The sequence below is a fragment of the Phoenix dactylifera genome, chromosome 12 (genome assembly GCF_051530095.1).
Source record: "Phoenix dactylifera cultivar Ajwa chromosome 12, Ajwa_hap1_PhDact_Kaust_v1.1, whole genome shotgun sequence".
NCBI lineage: Eukaryota > Viridiplantae > Streptophyta > Magnoliopsida > Arecales > Arecaceae > Phoenix > Phoenix dactylifera.
Window position 1 is genome coordinate 16940841 of NC_143201.1, and position 15420 is coordinate 16956260.

The following is a 15420-nucleotide window of genomic DNA, read 5'->3' on the forward strand; positions in this document are numbered from 1 at the left end:
TAGAAGTAAATATCAATAGCTAATAATATTAGCATGCTGTACTAAAACTAGCAGAAATAATAATGGTTATTTGGCCCTGGAGTTATAGTCTGTATATGATTTCCAGATTAGAAGGACAGCATTCTTTTCTAGCTAAATATAAAATTCATATATTTGAGTCAAATAGTATATATATTATGCTAGCTAACCTCTGCATAGTGGAATATCCACAATATTGTGTGTTCCCTCTTGATATAGACCAATCAGCGGACTTTCTGGTGTTCCACGAACAGCTAGTTTTGCCCGACATCTCCATTCCCACTAAAATACAACAGTTAGAAATTGAAATATAAAACAAAAAAAATAAGCTAAAAACTAGCATTAAGACAATATGGAATTGTTAAGGATTGTATGGAAATCATGGGCAAGTGTATTTCAAAAATAAAATAGGCAAGCTTAATTCATAAAAGCAAACTCTCCTTGCACCACAAGCTAGAACGTTACCGCACAATGGCTACCCAGATTCCTCAAGCCAAAATAGATGAATGCAGTAATCTTCTCCACCTTTTGTCCAAAGCAAAACAAATAGACTCACAAATCTCTATTTCTTACCACATATAAGACCATGCCAAACAAAACGAACACACTCTTAATTGTCATGCGTGAAAGCAAAATGGTTCCAAATGATCAATTTAAGGTTCGCAATACCTATGCTTATCACCCCATACCAGGCGTACCATACAAAACTGGCACCAAATTGGTACTTGGTATGGGGGCGTATAGAGTGGGTATGCCGAATCAACTCCTATATTGGGCGTACCAACATGGTATCGGTATAGGGTCTGATATTAAGATTGCAAAGCTTGGATTAGTTCCTTTTTTTCCAAATTGAAATTGAGGGTAAATTAAATCATTTTAAAATTATCATCAAGAGAATCAAACAAAAAATCATATTGCAATTATCCTTTTTATCATGTCATGTAAACTTTTTTTATGTATTTGTATCTTGCCTACTGAAATCATCCAAAGTTCAAAATTCTTTCAAATTGACCAAAAAAAGGTTGGATTTTGTAATATATCAGTAGATTTCAAAGCAGCATTTGCCATTCACAGACCACTTGCACTCATCCTATAAAACTGCAATCTTACAAAATTCCCATCTCAAAACTTTTTAGTTCCCTTCCCTTGCAATCACCATAAGCTCTTCGGAAGAGAGAGAAGAAGGTTAACTTCTGAATCTCATCAACAAAAATTTCTTCCAAGTGCAAGAATCCACATCCCCACATCATCCCATACATCCATACAAGCATGGAAAAGGGGAGTAGTACCAAACAGTTCTAGCAAAATCAGACAATTTTCAGTGCCTTACCCAAGTTTCTCTCCTACGATCCCCTTAACCTTCAATGACAGCATCTTAGCACATACTGTAGAGAAGCCACTATATCACAACCATCTCTCTCTTCATTATCATAAGTATGGTAGGTTTTTCCAACAACATCCATTTTGCATCTCAAATGCAAAACTTCCATTATCTCCTTGCTATAGCTTAAAGAACTAAAGAAAGAAAGAAAAAAAGATAGAAAATGGTGATTATTCACAAATATAGAGAAATCAAACATTATTATTGTGTTTCACCTCACAATTTCATCCAAATCTCAACCTTATAATCCACTAATAAACATTACACCAAAGACTTTTTTCAATCAATTTGAGGGGACAAAATACAAAGGACATGTTCCCCTTTTGAGGTTGCATGAATAACAACATATGATTTTAGACATCAATAACTCAAATATCTTTCTAGATCTCTCCACCAAAACTTCTGTTAATTGTATAAAGATAGTTAAGTGCTAGATTAATAGGATCATCCTTAGAAGTCAATATGATAAGAGTACACTGTTATTCTTAAAGGTGATAGCCTCCTACAACAAATTACAAAAAATGTGGCAAAACCATTAATAAAAAGGTATGGTCCAATCCTCCAAGCTGCAAGCCCACTCTCTACCACATCATGTATAAGATGGTTCACACCTCTTTATATCCCTTCTCTACTCTAGTTATTAGAAAATAAAATCTCAATTTTCTCAGTTATCTCTTTCATTTGTACATGCATGCATTTATCAACCTCAATTTCTTATAAACAGCAGTCCATAAAGTTCAGATGGGTCACAGTTATAAACTATGGGTTCTTGCTGTCCTCCTTTGGATATATTGCCCTTAAATTTCCTCAATGAAAAATACACCTTTGGAATCCAACCCTTATATACAAGCATATAATTGGCTTCTTGATCCCCTTTCACTGCAAATTAACATTGTGTTTATGTTGCCCTCTGATAAGTGCTTAATAATTTATAATTTAGTTACCTTTCCATAGCACTTATCAATATTTTTAAACTGATAAATACATATTTTACCATGAAATTGAACAAACATTGAAGTAAGTTTAAAATATGGTAATTATTCTCTTAAACTAGATTCTGAACTTGTCTCTCCCTTGGTTGCAATCCTTCATGAAAATTACAAAAAAATATATAAGGAGATTGTGTTGACCCGACTAAGGTTATAACTAAATGGGCTTTGGTCCTGATTTGATTGAAAGTTATAATTGTATAGGAAAATATTTGATTAACTCTTTTATTAAGTCACGGTCTGATCTGGTTGAGTCCAATCTGAAGCAGTTTAGTAAGAATTAAATGACATTGGGCTCGAGAACGAGTTCAAGCCAAATCAACAATCATGACCCACTTCAAACCCAAAGTAACTCCCAACCAATTCTTTACCTGCCTTCATATAAAATTTATAAATTTAAAAAACAAAAAAAAAAGAAAATAATAAATATAATAAAATAAATAAAAATAATTTCGGGGAATTCACTGTTCATATGAACAGTGTCCCGTGAAAACACTGTTCATATGAACAGTGTTACAAAAAAAAAATAATAATGTAAACAAGAAGCCACTGTTCATCTTCTCCCCCCGCAGTGCATCCGGGCCGTTCCCCTTCTTCCCATCGATTCCGCCTCGTCCTCCGCCTGTGACGCAGCCCGCAGCCGAGACCCAGCTCCGCCATCAAGCCGCGTCGAGGCATCTCCCCGTTGATCCCGCGGCCACCCACCATTCGGAGCGATCCTCCCAGCAGCCGGAAGTCACCCATCCGTGATCAAGGCAACGCAGCCATCTTCCTTCCTGCCTCTGCAACCACGGATCCATGTTCTCCACTCTTCCGGATCTCCAGCTCCTTTCAACGTCCCCGTGATCCCAGCGATCCTGCTTCCAAGTTTAAGCACCAGTCCAAGTTCCCAGCGTCCGTCTGCAGTGGTCCTCCAGCACCATTTCTTCCGCCGGTGATGCATCCCACGCTTCAAGCCTCCGCGTCTGCAAGCACTGTGACCCAAGGACCCAGCACCTCTTCCGTGATTTCCTCCCGTCGATCAAGCTCCCATTTCTTCCGCCCGTTTCAAATGCAGCTGGTGATCCCACGGATTGACGCCCTCCTTCCGTTTCCAAATCCCAGCCCCCAAGCAATCGGATCCCCAGCAATCACGCATCCTCTCCCTCTCGATGCTTCAACGATTGATCTATAAAAGGGAGAGAGGGAAGAAACAGAGGGAGGAGGCTCGGTGGAGAAGAAAGAAACAGGGGGGCTCTGTTTCGGTGAAGAAGAAGAAGAAAGCCGAGAGAAAGAAATAAAAAAAAGAAGAGAGAGGGGAGGAAAGAGAAGAGTCTTGGATATTTTGGGAATTATGGGAGGTGATCAACTTCATTTGAGGATGGGAGGTCGTCCGGAAGCCATGCTCGGCTAAACATCTAGTCTAGGGCTGGATGAAGCCCTAGCAATGTATCAGGGCATTGTAGTTCTTATTTTTATTATTATTTTGGAGCTTGTTTAAATTCTTATTTTCAATGAAATATTCCTTTATGATATTTAAACTTTGAGCATGCTAGTTACTAATCATGTTTGCTAAAGTAGTCTAAGATGATCCATGCCTAGGAAGATGAAGTGTGCTGCATCCTAGATTAGCATACTTAGGTAGACACTTCATGCTATACCGAAGATGGATCTTCCTAACACTCTTTATGTTTTTATTTTAAAAGGCTTATAGCCAAAATTGCATGCCTTCCAAAAGATAAAAATTAAGAACACAATCCTTGATGCAATGCTATGTGGTGGATTCCAAACCCTAGATCTATTTACTTTGATTAAATTTCAATTCGTACTCATAGATTAATTTAGTTGAATCAAGTTAGCAAATCCTTCTTTTTGATTTATTTTTAAAAGAAAAATAACTTGTCTCCAATCCCTGTGGACCGACACCCGTAATCACTATCCTACAGGATACGTGCTATTGCGTGGTTTATTTTCAAAATTGAAATAACCGATCAATTTTTGGCGCCGTTGCCGGGGATTGCTAGCATAGTTATTTTTCTTATTAAAAAAAATTATTTAAAAATTAAAAAAAAAATTCTTTTAAAAAAAAAATTCTATTATTGTTACTTTTCTTATCTTCTTTTTCTCCCTTACTAATTTTTATTTATATTATTTGATCAGGAATCGAGGAAAAAATCTGGGATGATCAAAAGGAGAACTGCCGGAAAAGAAATGTTGTAGAGGTTTGCAAAAAAAAAAAAAAAAAAAATTAAATTGCTGGGGAAATTCCCTTTGGTAACCTCTAAACTTTTCTTATTTAAATTAATTATTGGTTTGAAATTTTGTGGTGATTGTTTGATTTTAATTATAGCAAAATTGTGAATGCATGCTTGATACACATACACAAATCAATTTGCACATAGTAAGGGCAATCACCCCAACAAGATAAGAGCCGGATTTCATCACCGGACTCTTGCCCAACTTAGGTGAACTCAATCTCACATAGTGTCATCTTTAATTAAAATCAATTAGACGTTGGCTCCTAGGGACATTCGAGCTCAATAGGACGAAGATCACCGAAAGTTGCACCAATTTCGCTCTGTGGCTTAGTTGATGTCTAGGCAAGCTTTGTCCCTATAAGGGAGACAGTTCATCTGTTCGAGGTAAGTGGGTTTTAAGTGGGACCTTTGCGAACGCATCGTGACCCCTCCACTTACCTGGGAGCTTACCTGGTCAACTCGGTTCATTAGACCGGATTGGAGGCTTAGGTGACCTCTTCAAACCAGTTAGGAGCTGTCTAGTGATTTTAGGACAAAGACTAGGATTGATATGCTTTTCTCTTTTATTGCATGCTTGATTGATCAAGTACTAGTGTATGCACGGTAGTCGTTCTAGAGTACAAAATCTATTACCTTTTGACCCTGAAATAGAACGAACCCTTAGGAACATTCGAGCTAAGATCAAAACATTAGGATCATCCCCACCTCTTAAGATGGCTGAAGAACAACCCAAACTCTTGAGGGAATACTTTACTCCCACTATTTATACTTCCCCATCTTGCATTCGATTACCTGAGGTAGCAGCTGTACAATATGAAATAAAGTCTAGTGTGATCCAAATGCTCCCATCTTTTTATGGGCTCACCAATGAAGACCCATATAAACACCTAGATGAATTCCTTGAGATTTGCACCACTGTCAAGATTCAAAATTTCACTGATGATGCTTTAAAACTTAGATTATTCCCCTTCTCCCTTAAAGATAGAGCCAAACAATGGCTGAATTCTTTAGAAGCTAACTCAATTCGTTCTTGGGATCAAATGCAACAAGAATTCCTTAAAAAATACTTTCCCATAGGAAGAACGAACCAGTTTAGACGTGCCATTACAAGCTTCTCCCAAACCGAGGGAGAAGAATTTTATGAAACTTGGGAGAGATTTAGGGACCTAATCCGTAAATGCCCTCATCATCAAATACCTAAGTGGCAGCTAGTGCAATGTTTCTATGACGGTTTGACGGAACGAAACCGTCAGATGATCGATGCTGCATGCGGGGGGACTTTCATGCTTCGAAATGAGCATGAAGCATGGCAACTATTTGAAAATCTTAATGAAAACTCCCTCCACCATGCTTCATGTTCTCGTCAAGCATCCCCGAATTTTCAAAGAAAAGGGGCCATTTGTGAAATAAGTCATTCTATGGACCTGTCTAGCAAGGTAGATGCATTGTCCCATAAGATTGACCAACTAATGATAGGAGGACAGGTCGTTAGTTCTTCCCAAGCACAAGTGTGTGCTATCTGTTCTAGCCCATCGCATCCTATTCATGAGTGCCCCTCAGCACCCCAATATCCCGAACTCGTGCAAGAACACATCAATGCTGCCCAAACACAGCCCAGACCGGGTAATGATCCATTTTCCAATACATATAATCCGGGATGGCGGAATCATCCAAATTTTTCTTGGAGGCAGCAAGCTTCTAATACCTCCCAACCCTTCCCCCAAAATTTTCAAAACCCTCAGAATTTTCATCTCTACCGTCCCTCAACTCAATTTCAGCATCCTCCTCCTCCAACCCAAAGAAATACAGCCTTTGAGGAGAAGGTGTTGACTGCCCTTCAAGGTTTGGAGGCAAATACACAACTATTGCACTCTCACACACAATCAATTGCTAAGCTAGAATCCCAAATGGGTCAACTAGCCAATGCATTAAATAAACGAGAGGAAGGTAAGCTTCCAAGTCAACCAATGAGTAATCCTAGGGGACAATATGTGGCTCAAGAAACCCGACTAAATCATGAGCAAGCCAATGCTTTGACTACCCTAAGGAGTGGACGTATAATAGATAATAAGGTTGGGGAGGGTAACAATAAGGAAGATGAAGAAGAGGAGAGGAATGTTTCACGTGAAAACCCAAAACCTTCTTCAGCTAGTCCACCATCTGTCACAACCCATACTCCAAAGGCTCCATTTCCTGAAGCACTTAATGCACCCACTCCCTTTGGCAAGAAGGGAACTTCACTAGAAGAGATGATGGAGGTGTTCAAACAAGTTAAAATCAACCTTCCACTTCTTGATGCCATCAAACAAGTTCCCTCCTATGCCAAATTTCTCAAAGACCTTTGCACCCAAAAGCGAAAATCTAGGACACATGTGCCTAAAAAGGTCTTACTTACTGAACAGGTAAGTTCCATTCTCCAATACAACACCCCTCCAAAATTCAAAGATCCTGGCGCTCCCACTATTTCCTGTGTCATAGGAGATAACTCCATTGACCGAGCGCTCTTAGATCTAGGGGCAAGTGTGAATCTTCTACCCTATTCAGTCTATGAGAAATTTGGGTTAGGTGAATTAAAACCTACCTCGGTGTCCTTACAATTGGCTGATCGATCTGTGAAGATACCACGGGGGATGATTGAAGATGTTCTTGTCAAGGTAGACAAGTTCTATTTTCCAGTAGATTTTATCGTCCTTGACATGGAACATGTGCCCAACCTAAAAAAACAAATCCCTGTGACTCTTGGTCGTCCCTTTTTAGCAACAGCCAATGCATGTATCAACTGTAGAACCGGGGCAATGGATATATCATTTGGGAACATGAAAATTAAATTGAATGTTTTTCATGCCGCTGACCAACATGTGAGGGAAGACGAGTGTTGCCTAATTGACGAAATGGATGATCTTGTAGAGGAAGCCCTTCCCTATATCTTAGCAGATGACCCCTTAGAGGCATGTCTGGCCCATTTTGACATTGACAACTTTGATATAGACAAGGCCATAGAAGAAGTTAACATCTTACTTGACAATCAATCTCCAGTGAGTTCCCTTCCTTGGAAGAGCCGACCTGAACCTCTTCCTCCCATTGCCAGCGCGCCACTTTGTCCTTCCATTGATTCACCACCTAAACTTGAGTTAAAGCCACTTCCAACAAATCTTAAGTATGCCTTTCTAGGACCAGAAGATAGCCTCCCTGTAATTATCGCAGCCAACTTATCTACTGAACAGGAGGGTAAACTTTTGAGGGTGCTAGAAGAAAATAAACATGCCATAGGATGGTCTGTGGCCGATTTGAAAGGGGTTGACCCCTCTGTTTGCATGCATCGAATTCATCTCGAAGATGATGCAAAACCTACCCGAGAAATGCAAAGAAGACTCAATCCTAACATGAAGGAGGTAGTCAAGAAAGAAGTGGTGAAGTTATTAGATGCCGGAATCATTTATCCAATTTCTGATAGTAAGTGGGTGAGTCCGACACAAGTGGTACCCAAGAAATCAGGTATTACTGTGATTGAGAATACGGAAGGAGAATTAATACAAACACGCACAACCACGGGTTGGCGCGTGTGCATTGACTATAGAAAACTTAATTCAATGACTAGGAAGGACCATTTCCCTCTACCTTTCATAGATCAAATTTTGGAACGGTTGGCTGGTCAAGGTTTCTACTGCTTCTTAGATGGTTATTCTGGATACAACCAAGTACCTGTCTACCCGGACGATCAAGAGAAGACCACCTTTACCTGCCCATTTGGGACATTTGCATATAGGAGGATGCCTTTTGGACTATGTAATGCACCCGCAACTTTTCAACGATGCATGATGGCCATCTTTTCAGATATGGTGGAAAACTTTCTAGAAGTATTCATTGATGATTTCTCAGTTTTTGGCATATCTTTTGATGATTGTCTGAACAATTTGACCTTAGTTTTGAAAAGATGTAAGGAGACCAACCTAGTACTAAGTTGGGAAAAGAGCCATTTTATGGTTCAAGAAGGCATAGTTTTAGGACACGTCGTGTCCAAGAGGGGCATTGAAGTAGATAAAGCCAAAGTCGATCTTATTTCCAATCTTCCTCCACCAAAAACTGTGAAACAAATCCGATCATTCCTTGGCCATGCTGGTTTCTACCGTCGCTTTATTCAGGATTTCAGTAAGATTTCCAAACCCTTGTGCAATCTTCTTGCCAAGGACACTCCCTTTGTCTTTGATAAAACATGCGAGGAGGCATTTGAAAATCTTCGCTCGAAATTGACCACTGCACCTATCATACGGCCCCCTAATTGGACCCTTCCATTTGAACTAATGTGTGATGCATCCGACTATGCTATTGGGGCAGTCTTAGGGCAACGGCTAGATAAAGTACCTCATGTCATTTACTATGCTAGTAAAGCACTCTCAGATGCACAATTAAACTACACCACCACTGAGAAAGAATTGCTAGCGGTAGTATTCGCACTAGACAAGTTTCGATCTTACTTATTAGGATCCAAGGTTACCGTATTCACTGATCATGCTGCCCTTCGACACCTTCTTGCAAAGAAGGATACCAAACCCCGTCTGATTCGATGGATTCTTTTACTACAAGAATTTGACCTAGAAATTCGTGATAAGAAAGGAACTGCAAATGTCGTAGCGGACCACTTATCTAGGATTCTTCTTGAGCCCTCTTGTAAAAATACCTCACCCTTGCACGATTCTTTCCCAGATGAACAATTATTTGAGGTACAAAGAATAAAAACGCCATGGTTTGCAAACATAGTGAATTACCTTGCCATAGGACGAATTCCTGATGATTGGTCAACTCAAGATAAGAACCGATTCTTTTCACAAGTAAAGTTCTATTATTGGGATGATCCTGATTTATTCAAGTATTGTCCCGATCAAGTCATCCGTCGATGTGTCCCTGAATGTGAATTTCAAAGTATTCTTTCATTCTGCCATTCACAAGCTTGTGGGGGACATTTTGGGGGTAGAAAAACTGCAGCAAAAGTTTTACAAAGTGGATTTTATTGGCCCACACTTTTCAAAGATGCCCATAACTTTTGCCAAACTTGTGAACGGTGCCAACGGATGGGTACCATCTCTCGTAGAGATATGATGCCTCTCAATCCTATTTTAATTGTAGAAATCTTTGATGTCTGGGGTATTGACTTCATGGGCCCTTTCCCACCATCCTTTGGTTTCGAATATATTCTGGTAGGGGTTGATTATGTTTCAAAATGGGTAGAAGCTGTCGCCACTAAAACTAATGACCACAAGGTTGTGATTAAATTTTTACATGAAAACATCTTTTGTCGTTTTGGTACACCCCGGGCCATTATCAGTGATGGGGGATCTCATTTTTGCAACCGATCTTTCGAGGCTTTGGTTCGCAAATATAACATCACCCACAAAGTTGCTACCCCATACCATCCCCAAACGAGTGGACAAGTCGAGGTGTCCAATAGAGAGTTAAAACACATCTTAGAGAAAACGGTACGTCCCGATAGGAAAGATTGGTCTCAAAGGATAAATGATGCACTCTGGGCTTACCGTACCGCCTACAAAACTCCTATTGGCATGTCCCCCTACCGATTAGTTTTTGGTAAAGCTTGTCACTTACCGGTAGAACTTGAACATAGAGCTTTCTGGGCTATAAAAAAATTTAACTTAGACATGGCAGTAGCTGGTCCTCACCGAAAACTCCAACTAAGTGAACTTGAAGAATTGCGTAATGAGGCTTATGAAAATGCTAAAATTTATAAAGCAAGGACTAAGGCTTTTCATGATAAAAATATTAACCGTAAGTCCTTCGAACCTGGTCAAAAGGTTTGGCTGTTCAATTCCAAGTTGCGACTCTTCCCGGGTAAACTTCGCTCTAGGTGGGATGGACCATTCGTAGTGAAAAAGGTTTCTCCTTATGGTGCAGTAGAGATCCAACACCTCAATGGTGGACATGTTTTAAAAGTCAATGGTCAAAGGTTAAAACCTTATGTAGACTGTGTTGCCGACGGGCAATTGATCGAATCCCTTAATTTAACGAACCCTGTTTATCAAAATAATTAAGGACCCACTGTGTCTGGCTGAAGACAATAAACTTAGCGCTTGTTGGGAGGCAACCCAATTCTCTTAGATTATTTCTTAACATTGAGGACAATGTTAGGTTTAGGTTTGGGGGTATTCATCTTGATTTTCATCAAAAAAAAAAAGTTTTAAAAAAAAATATATAATAAAAAAAAATCATCTTTAAAAAAATTTTTAAAATAATTTTTTTTTTAAAAAATGTGTTTATAAAATAATAATAAAAAATTATTAAAAAAAAAGTTTTGTTGAAAAAAAAAAAACCTAATTTATATACATTTATGCGAGAATGATAAACACACAAGGTATATAAAATCTAAAAGCCCAATGACTAGTGGGAAGTAATACAAATTTAAGTTCTTTTTATTAAGTCTCTCTTAGGGAGTTGTAAGCTAATTAATACTTTGGAATTTCACTACACACTGGCCGACCCTTCTAAGGTCTAGGCTCGACATTATGTTGATAGTATAGTAGCAACCTTGGACCCTGATGAATCATACTTATCTAATCCAATAAAAAAAATAAAAAAAAAAAAAAAAATTCAATAAAAATGGATTTAGTCAGGAACATCGAAAAGGGCTACCTATTGTCAAAGGTCAAGTGGGCTTATGATGAGGACTCCGAGCATAAGTCCGTAGGGGAGTCTTGATGCCCGACACCTTATGCCAACTGGTGTGAGAGTCGTCGACTGATTGCTCGTTACACGGAGAAATCACCACAAGAGTAAAAGTGCACAATTTATATATCTTTCTTAAAAAAAAAAAAAAGAAAAAAAAGGGAAAAAAAAGCTGTATTGACCGAAAAGACAATAGTGTGAAAGCCGTCGTTGTAAAAATTCGAGTAAACTGGAATATTACAGATAAAGCCCGTGAGGTACTAAAGTAAACATCCACAACTCTCGAAATCCTGCAGATAAGATGATTTTGAATCAGTGAGTAGGTTCCTTCGACCAATCCTTGGAAACTACTGGTATTAGCAATATTTTGGAGATCTGAGCTCTTAGCTTGGGTACGGTCCAGATTTCACTGAGCACTCCAGTATAAATAAGTCTTACAACTCCCTAACGGAAACTTAATGACTTCAACTTGAATTGCATCTTGACCTAGGATTTGGGCTGATTTAGTAAATAAAACCGTGTGTGCTTTGAAATTTTCATCATTTATGTATCTTAAATTAGATTTTAATAAAAAAAAGAGAAAGAGTTTTAGAAATTCTTTACTAGTATGCATTTGGAATTCGATTTTCACTTCATAGATCAATCGATCTAAAAAAAAAAAAAAAAAAAAAAAAAAAAAAAAAAAAATTAAGAATAACAATAATAATAAATGATTTACTGAAGTTTGTGGGTATCTTCACTGAAAATCCTCACGAGACTACAACTCGTCCACTAGGGTAACCTAGGGGTTTAAAGCCTTGTTACATATGGTAAATGTAACCGCGATGCCTGCGAAAGTGAGTTAGAATTCTTCTTTTCTAGTTTTATTTTGCTCGAGGACTAGCAAAACATAGGTTTGGGGGTGTGATAAGTGCTTAATAATTTATAATTTAGTTACCTTTCCATAGCACTTATCAATATTTTTAAACTGATAAATACATATTTTACCATGAAATTGAACAAACATTGAAGTAAGTTTAAAATATGGTAATTATTCTCTTAAACTAGATTCTGAACTTGTCTCTCCCTTGGTTGCAATCCTTCATGAAAATTACAAAAAAATATATAAGGAGATTGTGTTGACCCGACTAAGGTTATAACTAAATGGGCTTTGGTCCTGATTTGATTGAAAGTTATAATTGTATAGGAAAATATTTGATTAACTCTTTTATTAAGTCACGGTCTGATCTGGTTGAGTCCAATCTGAAGCAGTTTAGTAAGAATTAAATGACATTGGGCTCGAGAACGAGTTCAAGCCAAATCAACAATCATGACCCACTTCAAACCCAAAGTAACTCCCAACCAATTCTTTACCTGCCTTCATATAAAATTTATAAATTTAAAAAACAAAAAAAAAAGAAAATAATAAATATAATAAAATAAATAAAAATAATTTCGGGGAATTCACTGTTCATATGAACAGTGTCCCGTGAAAACACTGTTCATATGAACAGTGTTACAAAAAAAAAATAATAATGTAAACAAGAAGCCACTGTTCATCTTCTCCCCCCGCAGTGCATCCGGGCCGTTCTCCTTCTTCCCATCGATTCCGCCTCGTCCTCCGCCTGTGACGCAGCCCGCAGCCGAGACCCAGCTCCGCCATCAAGCCGCGTCGAGGCATCTCCCCGTTGATCCCGCGGCCACCCACCATTCGGAGCGATCCTCCCAGCAGCCGGAAGTCACCCATCCGTGATCAAGGCAACGCAGCCATCTTCCTTCCTGCCTCTGCAACCACGGATCCATGTTCTCCACTCTTCCGGATCTCCAGCTCCTTTCAACGTCCCCGTGATCCCAGCGATCCTGCTTCCAAGTTTAAGCACCAGTCCAAGTTCCCAGCGTCCGTCTGCAGTGGTCCTCCAGCACCATTTCTTCCGCCGGTGATGCATCCCACGCTTCAAGCCTCCGCGTCTGCAAGCACTGTGACCCAAGGACCCAGCACCTCTTCCGTGATTTCCTCCCGTCGATCAAGCTCCCATTTCTTCCGCCCGTTTCAAATGCAGCTGGTGATCCCACGGATTGACGCCCTCCTTCCGTTTCCAAATCCCAGCCCCCAAGCAATCGGATCCCCAGCAATCACGCATCCTCTCCCTCTCGATGCTTCAACGATTGATCTATAAAAGGGAGAGAGGGAAGAAACAGAGGGAGGAGGCTCGGTGGAGAAGAAAGAAACAGGGGGGCTCTGTTTCGGTGAAGAAGAAGAAGAAAGCCGAGAGAAAGAAATAAAAAAAAGAAGAGAGAGGGGAGGAAAGAGAAGAGTCTTGGATATTTTGGGAATTATGGGAGGTGATCAACTTCATTTGAGGATGGGAGGTCGTCCGGAAGCCATGCTCGGCTAAACATCTAGTCTAGGGCTGGATGAAGCCCTAGCAATGTATCAGGGCATTGTAGTTCTTATTTTTATTATTATTTTGGAGCTTGTTTAAATTCTTATTTTCAATGAAATATTCCTTTATGATATTTAAACTTTGAGCATGCTAGTTACTAATCATGTTTGCTAAAGTAGTCTAAGATGATCCATGCCTAGGAAGATGAAGTGTGCTGCATCCTAGATTAGCATACTTAGGTAGACACTTCATGCTATACCGAAGATGGATCTTCCTAACACTCTTTATGTTTTTATTTTAAAAGGCTTATAGCCAAAATTGCATGCCTTCCAAAAGATAAAAATTAAGAACACAATCCTTGATGCAATGCTATGTGGTGGATTCCAAACCCTAGATCTATTTACTTTGATTAAATTTCAATTCGTACTCATAGATTAATTTAGTTGAATCAAGTTAGCAAATCCTTCTTTTTGATTTATTTTTAAAAGAAAAATAACTTGTCTCCAATCCCTGTGGACCGACACCCGTAATCACTATCCTACAGGATACGTGCTATTGCGTGGTTTATTTTCAAAATTGAAATAACCGATCACCCTCCTTTCATCATATTGCTCTTTATGTCAGTTGCTCTCTATGAGCCTGGTCCTTATAATCCAAGTTAAGCTTGCCTTTGTCAATCATATGCTCAATTTAGATATATGCCTATTCTCTCACATCGATCCTTTATCACCATCGTAATACAACAATAACTCTCCCGCAAATCTCCAGGGGATCCTTTTTCTCCAGAATTGATCTTTAACAAACTTTAATTTAATCCCCAGGAAGCTCACAAACTTCCTCTCCTCCTAAATCAACTGCAGTGTCATCTAAGTCCTTTGTCCTCAAAATTCTTCCAAACTCCTCTAACCATATTTTACAATTTAGGTTCTCAAAGACATCGTATAATTGAACAGCAATTACCCACCTTCTGCTACGCCCAGCACCACCAAGTTTGCACGTGTTTTCATGGATAACAAATTATTGAGAGTTGCCAAGTTTTTGACAACCCTTTTCAGCGCATCCAGCAAACCTTTCTCATAGTCTTGCCTCGCTAATATTTATCCCGTGCAATTCTACACGCCAATCCCAACAATTCCAAAACCAGGCTCCCCATAACTGAGCTCTCCAGCCTCAGTCTAATCGACCATTCATACCCAAAATTCACCCAAGACATTCCATCAAGAATAGAAATGACATTCAAACCAGCAAGAAATTATAAAATTCGGTAAAAATACTAAGTAAGAATAATATTCTTTTGAAAAAAAAAAGTTACACCCACCAGCCTACCGCTGTCAAAGGTGAAATCTTGGATGCCGTGGTCCCTGAAGAACCTGCTCACCTCTTGGAGCACCGGCGGCTGGTCTAAATTCCACTCGTAGGAGCAACCCGAGCACCTGAAAATTCCCAAAAAATGTAAAAAGAAAAAGAAAAAAGATAGAGAAAGAGAGAGGATTGGAGGTCTGTGTGGGTGAAGTGAGCGTACGATTGGAAATGCGGGCATTGGAGGGCAGTGGGAGCGGAGTAGGAGGAGGGTGATTCGAGGAGGAGGTCAGGGTTTCGACTGGGGAGGTGAGAAGTAGCGACGGCCAGCACAGGGTTTCTGGCAGAAAGGCGTGCGGTGACCAGAGCAGGCGAGAAGAGTGAGAGAGCCATCTCTCACTCTGAGGCGTCGCTCAGCGCTCGCCGCTGGGAACCCGTCGCTGGTGAAAAGACCGCGT

The 15420-nt window shown here is 39.5% G+C and overlaps 1 protein-coding gene and 1 non-coding gene across 7 annotated transcripts in view; both read right to left on the reverse strand.

The window, feature by feature from the left end:
• LOC103716151 (S-adenosyl-L-methionine-dependent methyltransferases superfamily protein) overlaps positions 1 to 15420 on the reverse strand; it is a 38990-nt gene extending 23570 nt beyond the window's left edge. For all 6 annotated transcript variants that reach the window (XM_088708669.2, XM_039118406.3, XM_039118407.3 and 3 more), the window contains exons 1-3: positions 15186 to 15420; positions 14982 to 15096; positions 189 to 300 (exon numbers count right to left, since the gene is read on the reverse strand). In XM_088708669.2, the coding sequence (XP_088564795.2) occupies positions 189 to 300; positions 14982 to 15096; positions 15186 to 15355 (397 nt within the window). In that variant the 5' untranslated portion in view covers positions 15356 to 15420. The remainder of the gene's footprint in view (positions 1 to 188; positions 301 to 14981; positions 15097 to 15185) is intronic.
• On the reverse strand, positions 5715 to 5820 carry LOC120106442 (small nucleolar RNA R71). The gene has a single exon (XR_005508591.1). It is a non-coding gene; the product is annotated as a small nucleolar RNA R71 (small nucleolar RNA).